Below are 8,859 nucleotides of genomic sequence, written 5' to 3' on the forward strand. Positions count from 1 at the left end.
CTGAAGACCCATCAGCATGAGAATAAACACTCACATGTCTCTAAGCATGAAATGGTCATGCAGTGAAAACTCTCCACTGTCCTGTTTCTGTCCCCATCTTTGCTCTGCAGGGACAAGTTAGTAAAAGAAATCAGAGACTTGGGATAGGGAAGAACTGTGAAATCAGACTGAGGACAATGAATCACTTGGGCTGATTAAGGTAATGGCAGTGAGGATGGACGCTGAGTTAGAATTTACTAGACTGTGGACCTCCCTGGTGGCACAAGGGGTTAAGCACAGCACTATGAAGCTATCCTCAGCCTCTGCAGCATGAGTTTGATCCCTGGCCAGGAGCTACCCACATGGCACAGCAGACCTCTCCTGACTTGCCCGCTGCTCCCCCCAGCAGTGTATTTCATTCAGTCTGCCTGTTCTGTTCCCCGTTCTGTCTTTGGTGAATCCTCTCACCCTCCTTCACCTCTGGCCTGTACCCCAGTTCTTGTAGCATAAATAAATAAATAAATCAGTAAAAAAAAAGAATTTTCTAGACTGATGGGATATTGAAGGTGAGAGAGGGAAAAATCAAGGATTAGCCTCATGTTTCCATATTGTGAGCTGAATACACAGAGCAGAGTGACTTTAAGCACTCATCTTGCTCATCACAGAGATGTTCAATAAACAATATATCGAATGAATGATGAGATCTGGAGGGGAGATATGAGTTCAGTTTGGTATACGTAGACTCTCCAGGGGCATCAGATGTCTGAGAGGAAACAGAATGGAGAATAAGATGAGACATTTGAGAGTCGTGGTTATACTGTAGAGGGAGGGAAGACATGGGATCCCCAGAGAAAGATGCAAAGGCTGAGAAGCAGAGAGAGCTGCTTGGAGAATGAAGCTAAAGCACGGGTGCACTGAGACATCTTCTTGGGTTATTTATTTATTTATTTATTTATTTAATATTTATTTATTTATACAAGCACTGGGTACAGTCAGAAGCGCGGGAGGGTGAGAGAATTCACCAGAGCCAGAGCGGGGAGCAGAGCAGGCAGAAGGACCGAAGTACACTGCTGAGGGGAGCAGCGGGCAGCAGGAGAGGTCTGCGCGCCATGTGGGACCCTCCTCTGGTGGCTGGGGAGCAGCCGGGGATCGAACCGGCGCTGCATAGGCTGCAGGCAGCTTTGCAACCCAGCGCTCAACCACTGCGCCACCGGGGAGGCCCCATCTTCTTGGGTTTTTAAAGGCTTTTCACTTCCGGCCCTTGCATCTCCTGAGTTATGCTAGAATGTTTGTGCTAAATTCCTCTTTAGGTTCGATCTAGCTCAGGGAGTTTCCTGTTAACTTACCATCAGAATCATCTCATCTAATATACCATCCTTATTATTCACCCACTTACCCAAAATGGCCACTTGGGTATCCATTCATTCATTCATCAAACATTGTTAGTTGTCAACTAATGTGGATCCATCCTAGATGCACCTTCCCTTTCCCTCACCCCCACATCCCCTGTCATGGCTCATGCCCTGGTCTTACTGGTCCCTGCCTCTACTGTCAGCCCTGCTAATCAACCATCTTTGGAGTGGGGACATCAATGTTTCTAATGCTAAGTTCCTTACCTACTTAAAACCCCTCTGTGCCAAACTGACTGGAAAAAAAAAATCTCAAAGTACAGAGTGAAAATGCAGAAGTGAAAATTATGAAGGAAGAGATAAAAACAAAATAAGGGGGATAAAGTAAAAACACAAAACAAAATAAAATTTCCCTCCAAACCCTCAGTTCAGGGGCCAACCTGCTCAGGCTGGCATTTGAGGTCCTCTGTGACCTAGCCCTCCACCCGCACTGGCTGCTACTGTCAGAATAAAGTTCCAGATGACACCGCCCTGGGAGTCTTCTCTCTGTGTGCCTTTGCACACTTTGCTGTCTGCTGGGGATGGCTTCCTGCTACCTACTCCTCAAGGCTTAGCTCAGAGGTTACTTCCTCCAGGAAGTCCTCTGGGCTCCTACTCTGTGCTCTCTTCTGTCACTGTTCTAATTACACTGTGCTGCCATTAGATGTCTGTCTCTCCCCCACAACCCCACCTGGGGGTTCATTGAAGGTGGGAACTATTCATCAGTTCTGTGTCCCCAGAGGTCAGCATAAAGCCGAGAGGTGAGGCTTCCTGAAATGTTTGCTGAGAGTCTGAGGGATTTCCCAGGTGCAGGCAACAATGGGGATCATTGTAAGCACGTGACTTGATGACTCTGGTGGCCAGTACTGGGGTAAATGTAGGGGGGGGGGCGGGCAGAGTGACAGGAGGGTGTGGTTGTTGACGTGGAGGCAACTGGGTAACTCCTTTTCAGAACCGAAGGGAGCTGCCCTTCTCTGTCCTTCCTCTCATGCTGCTCAGGACACTTCTCTTGTCAGTTTTTCCTTATCCAGGCCCTCATTGAACATTCCTTCTGGGAATGTGATCCAGAAATCCCCAATTTTCCCAATGGCCCCAAACTTCCCTGATTTTCCCAAGCCTCCTTAAGTAGGGAGGCTTGGGAGCCTCCCTATCAAAGGTGTTATGATCTAAGTTTGTCCCCCTCCCCACACCCACCCCTAGCTCACATGTTGAAATCTGAATGCCCAATGTAATATTAGAAGGTGAGGCCATTGGGATGTGATTAGTTCATGAAAGTGCAGCCCCACAGAGCTCCTTAGCGTCCTCTGCTGTGTGAAGACACAGAAGGTACTAGCAGTGAATTAGGAAGGGAATCCTGACCCAATCATGCTGGCACCCTGACCTTGAACTTCCAAGCTCCAGAACTGTGAAAAATAAATGTTTGTTGTTAATAAGTTACCCAATCTGGGTATTTTGTTATAGCAGCCTACAAGGACTAAGATAAGAGGTTCCCTGAAACTTTTCTTAATGATTCCTAAAACCCTACCACAACCACCCTAAATTTCCCCTGAAAAAAACCAAAAGCCTCTTTCCCTGACTGGCACCCAGATGGTGTATTCCTTACCTAGGCCTTCTCCAGAGTGGGGACACCGGTGCTGGTCTCCTGTGATGGCCACTGGGGGAGGGAGAGGGCATGCTTCTCCTTTATACTGTCAACCCCCCTCTCCCCACCCCCTCCTCCACTGACTTCCCCCACAGCAGCTGCTCAGAAATGTGACACTCCCCCAGCTATTTCTGGATGTCTCCTTAAGGCTCAGAAACACTAGCTTATGCCCAGTCTGCCCTGGGCCAGTGCTCCCCCATATAAGAGGGACTCCCTGAAGCAGAGAAGGTGGGAGTAAGGCATGGAGGATCTAGGCTGGAACACTGCCTCTCTAGTGGCTTGGATCCTGCAACTCAGCACCCCTGGCCTCAAAGAGTTTCTCCTTACGTTTTTTTTTTTTTTTTTTTTGTTTGTTTGTTTGTTTGTTTGTTTTTTTTCATGTGAGCATGGTATGAGGAGAAATTCCCACATTAAGAAGACTGAGTTCTGGGTCCCTGCTACATTGATTTGCTGTGTGATCTTTCTGCCTCACTCAGGGGCTCTGCTCAATGACTAGATTTAACTACCTCTCTTGGGGGGCTTTCTGGAGGTTCCAAGTTTTGGGATGGAAGAAATAATCTTCCAAGCCAGAAGGCAGAGGACAAACTCATGGTATTGGGGATTGTCCCTGCAGGTCTAGCTGCCTCGAACAATATCTTCTGTTCCAGCAAATGTAAATTCTCATGTCTTTCCAGTGAGAGGCAGGAAATGTAGACAAGATGCTACCTGCTGCTTTTCACAATGATGGCAAGCAGTGGGTGACTCTTGATTTTCTAATCTAGGCTCTGGGGGTGATCAGTCTTTTTTTTTTTTTTTTTAAAGATTTATTTATTTATGCATACAAGAGCTGGGGTACACGCCAAAGCGCAGGGGCGGGGCGGGGGTGTGTGTGTGAGAGGATTCACCAGAGACAGAGTGGGGAACAGAACAGGCAGACTGAAGAAATACACTGCTGAGGGGAGCAGCGGGCACCGCAGGGGAGGTCTGCTGCGCCATGTGGGTTGCTCCTGCGGACAGCTTCATAGTGTGGTGCTTAACCCCTGTGCCACCAGGAAGGCCTTGGGGTGATCAGTCTTATTGGAAGGGGGCACTAGAACTTGTCTTGAAGCTGATTGGCATTCTGGATTTGGGGGAATCCACTCTACAGCTCTCCCCACCCTTCCGCCAAGCTCAGACGCACACTTTGTCTTCTATTTTGCACTACAGGAAGAGTTTTTAGAGAAAGCAGGATTTTAGGTGAAGGCAATTATTTATGTGGATGGCAAGCTGAGGGGATGGGGTACAGGGGTGAAGCCAAACCAGTAAGCCAGAGCAGGATGGAGGCCTTGGAGTAAGTGTAACCTTCCATGCCCAGCTCAGTCCCAGCAGGCAACATCTCAAACCCTCATGTTCAACGCCCCCACCCCTCTGGCCACCAAAGGGCAAAAACCCTCCCACCCCTAGAGGTTCAGCCACTCTGAAAGCTTTTCCCACAGCCACTTTCAGATCCTTTAACCGGCCCCTTCTCCCGTTACTCCGCTTGGACATCCAGAACTCTCAGCCAGGTTATTTACAGACAAGCCTACGAAAAGGCGAGTGTTTATAAACATCGGGTCACCTTAGTCTGAGCAGTCCAGAGAGAATCTGGGGGGGCTAGGTGACTCAACCCTAAGGACCTGAGGCCACTTTACATCTGGCCCAACCCTGACAGGGATGAGAGGGTAAAGCGGGGGAGAAGGGTGGGGGCCTCAGATTCTTGACCACGAGATGCAAATTCCATGCAAATGAGCGAGTACGCCCGTGGTGACTTCTGGGAGGAGAGACCCCGGGGGCTCCCGGGCCTAATGGGCCGGGGGTGGGGGGGGGTGGGGGGGGTGGGGGGGGTGGGGGGGGTGGGGGGGGTGGGGGGGGGTGGGGGGGGTGGGGGGGTGGGGGCAAGGCGGGGTCTGGGCCCACCTCAGGGAGAGGTCAAGTCTCACAAGACCCCTCGCACAACCCTCATGTTGCTCGGAGCCACAGAAGGTCCTGGAGAAAGAACTGGGTGTCCTTGAGAGAGAAGCGGCGCGCCCCAGCCCCTTCCCCGCCCCCCGCTCTGTGGTGGGGGAGCGGGGTGTCGGGTGACGCCGCGGCTATAGTTAGCCGCCCCGCTGTGTTTACCGGTCGGACTCCGGGGCCAGCGCCGCGCTGCGCCGCCCAGACCTCAGCCCCGCGGGCCCCTGCGGCTCCCCGACCCCCCAGCCTCAGGTGGGTCCTCGCCCCCTCAGCCTCTCTGGAGGAGCCAGACTGCGCTCTACCTTCGCCACCATCACAGAAACAGCCCCCACCCCACCCCACCCCACCCCGCCCCGCCCCGCCCCAGCCCCACTCCGACCCCCAGCCCGAGCCCCGGACCGAAAAACGCTGCGCTGAGGCGCCTCGGGGAATCTGGGAACCCAGGCCTGGGGCTGCTCTTGCGAGGGGGGACTGGACACCCCGAGGCGCCCCACCCCCCCAACCACGCTCCGCCCGGGCCGGGCCTGGATCTGGGACCCTTCACGCCACAGAAAGTGTCCGGGTCACCATCCTCCCGCCCACTGAAGCCACGACGTGCCCGTCGCGGCGGGTCCTGTCCTCATCTGGACCGCGTCCCCTGAAGGCTGCCCCAAGATGGTGCTGGCTTTGCTGATCGCCCTCGGCTGCTTTGCTCTCCAGAACTTCGGGCAGGTAACAGGGGAACCGTCCCCAGCCAGGAATGCTTGAGGGACAGACCCTGGGAGGTGGGCTGGGGGACTGACTCCTCACAAATCTCTCCGTGGGATCCCAGTTCTCTCAATCCTCTTCCGCTTGGGAACCTCCATTCCTGTGGAAACACCCATTTCCTCTCCCAGAACCCCCACACTCTTACCACCTGGTCCTCTCACCACCTTCCTTCCTTCCCTAGGGACGTCTCCAACTTTCTTCTCCTCACTTCCCATCTCCTACCAGGCAACACCCCCCTTCCCTTCCCTGTATACTTCCCCCCTCCCAGACCATGGTCTTCCCCATACCCAGCCCAGGTTTGGGGATAAGGGCTTCTGAAGTGGGGAGAGGACTCAGGAGCCTCTTAGAACTGACAATGACTTGGTGTGGTGGCTGAGAGGGAACATGTCTGAAGACGGAGACAGGTAATTGTCTACCCATTTGCATATCACCCACATACTGGTCTTAGAGCCAGGACAGCACTTATAAGTTAACTCGCCCTTCTTGCAGGGCCTCTCTAATGACAGAATGACTGCTTTTAGGGTTAGGAAGTGAAGTTCTCTGTGCTTTCCTCACAGTAGCCCTGTGAGGTTGAAGTAGCCCAGAAAAGTGATGTCTTGCCTGATTCCACAGGCTGTAGCTGTGAAGCCAGGCTTTGAACTCATGAACGCCTGAGTGTATTGCCTGTGTTACTAATGCTTTTGGGCTCTTGCCAAATTGAATCACCAGATATTTAGGCGTAGAAATGAGATTCTGTGTTCCTGATCTGCCGCCAGCGCTCCTGGCGGGTGCTCTGAACTTAAGCATTTTCCCCTGGTCGCTGCTCTCTTTTTTACCTCCATAGGCCCAAGCAGTTCCCATCTTGCCCCTGAGCCTGGCTCCAGACACCTTTGATGATGCTTATGTGGGCTGCTCAGAGGAGATGGAGGAGAAGGCAGTCCTTCTGCTAAAGGAGGAGATGGCCCGCCATGCTCTGCTTCGGGAGTCCTGGGAGGCAGCCCAGGAAGCCTGGGAGCGCAGGTGTCAAGGGCTCACCCTGCCCCCTGGCTTCAAAGCCCAGCACGGAATCGCCGTCATGGTCTACACCAATTCTTCTAACACCTTGTACTGGGAGCTGAACCAGGCAGTCCGGACAGGCGGTGCCTCCAGGGAGCTCTACATGAGGCATTTCCCCTTCAAGGCCCTGCATTTCTACCTGACCCGGGCCCTCCAGTTGCTGCGGGGGAGTGAGGGTTGCAGGAGGGGATCTGAGGAGGTGGTGTTTCGAGGTGTGGGCACCCTGCGTTTTGAACCTGGGAGGCTAGGGGACTCTGTCCGCTTGGGCCAGTTTGCCTCCAGCTCCCTAGATGAGGGGGTGGCCCGCAGGTTTGGTAATGCCACCCTTTTCTCTATAAGGACTTGCTTTGGGGCCCCTATCCAGTCTCTGTCTGTCTTTCCTGAGGAGCGTGAGGTGCTGATTCCCCCCCATGAAGTCTTCTTGGTCACCAGGTTCTCCCAGGACGGAGCCCAGAGCGTAGTGTCTCTCTGGAGCTATAATCAGACCTGCAGCCACTTTAACTGCGCCTATCTGGGTGGTGAGCTGTGCATGAGGGAAGCAGGACGGGCAGGGTGGGTGAAAGAAACCGGGAAGGCTCAATCCCCAGGACCTTCAGGAAACCCACTTGGTTAATGGGGACACTGAGGGCTAGAAGTCAGCTGAAGGTATTGTTCTTTATGACTTATATTCTTCCAACTCTTAGCAGGTTTTCCAGATCTGTGAATAGTCTCAGATGATTCTGTAAATGTTCTTGAAAAGTTCCATCTGTTATACTGCCTGATAGACCAAAAGAACATGGTTAAGGTTAACAAGCAGAGGAAAGTGGTAGAGGAGTGGTGCTGCAGATCTCGAGGCCCCAAGTTTAATGGGGTTTACAGGCACACTGCTATTCCCAAGTGCAGAGAAAGGGACACAAGGGAAGAGTGACTGGGGCTTGGGTGGGGCAGGGAGGGATAGACCACCTGGGGAGATTTCCTGGGGAAGGAAGGGGAAAGGAGAGTCAGAGGGGAAGATGAACTGAGAAGTGGAACGGGCCATGCCAGAGCCTGGTGGGAAGGAAGTTTGGGTGTAAGGGTCTGTCAGCATGGAGGCCTCACCGTGGTGCTGTCTGTTGCAGGGGAGAAGAGGCCAGGCTGTGCATCTTTTCCAAGTGAGTCCCCCTCCTCCCCTGTCCCTCAGCTGTTTTGACTACCCTCCTATTCGTGCTGGCCTTCACCTTCTTTTCTTTCTCCAGAAGGTGACCAGCCAGACTCACCCTCCAACAGGGCCTTCTCGCTGCAGTCCTGGAAAACCCTGCTTTTGGCCCCTGGGGGGTTCCAGCTCTCAGGAGCTGGGCCCTGAAAGTTCAGTGCCTGCCACTTAGGAGTCCTGGGAACTGGTGACCTTCCTATGAAGAAGGGGGGCTTCCAACAGTCTTGAGAATAAGAACATGGTTTCAGACCCAGCCTAGCAGCCATCTTCTCAACTGGGATATGGGGGGCAGGTATAAGGCCATGTAGCATGGAGGGAACCCCACTATGTGGTGGGGACTCTCTGGAACAAGCAAGGGTAGTACTGTGATGGCCACTTGATTAAACAGTATTGCAGTGTGGTGACATTGAATGTCATCATTGGTCGATTCCATGAGACTGGATCACTGTCCTGCTCTGACCACATGGGACTTGTTCATCGCTCTTAGACATGCTCCCCTGTGCAGACCCCTGTCACACCTCAGAAGCTTTAACAGCCAGAGGGTCCCACAACAGGAATGCAGGAAGGGGGACAGATTCCTCGACTCTTTTGTCAGACGAAGAATTTTGCAAAGTCACAAAGGAAACAATTTGCTCAGAGACAAAGAGTTAGTATCAAGGGCCTCCCTAGTGGCGCAGGGGTTGGGATGCAGCTTGTGGGGCTCTCCGCAGCCTCTGCAGCATGAGTTCTATCCCCTGGCCGGCCAGGGAGCTACCCACATGGCACAGCAGACCTCTCCTGTCTCACCCGCTGCTCCCCTCAGCAATGTACTTTGGTCAGTCTGCCTGTTCTGTTCCCCACTCTGTCTTTGGTGAATCCTCTTGTGCCCCGCATCTCTGGCCTGTACCCCAGCCCTTGTATGCATAAACCAATAAATCTTAAAAAAAAAAAAAAAAAAAAAAGAGTAT

General features: G+C 52.9%; 1 protein-coding gene across 1 annotated transcript; it reads left to right on the forward strand.

The window, feature by feature from the left end:
* Positions 1 to 5,613: 5,613 nt before the first annotated feature.
* ART5 (ADP-ribosyltransferase 5) lies at positions 5,614 to 8,062 on the forward strand (the record flags this gene model as incomplete). The annotated part of the gene is made up of 4 exons (XM_084247889.1): positions 5,614 to 5,670; positions 6,530 to 7,259; positions 7,839 to 7,871; positions 7,956 to 8,062. 4 exons carry the CDS (start codon positions 5,614 to 5,616, stop codon positions 8,060 to 8,062), a joined length of 927 nt encoding a protein of 308 aa, XP_084104015.1.
* Positions 8,063 to 8,859: the final 797 nt, after the last annotated feature.

This window comes from Talpa europaea (genome assembly GCF_964194135.1).
Source record: "Talpa europaea genome assembly, chromosome: 1".
In the NCBI taxonomy this organism is placed as follows: domain Eukaryota; kingdom Metazoa; phylum Chordata; class Mammalia; order Eulipotyphla; family Talpidae; genus Talpa; species Talpa europaea.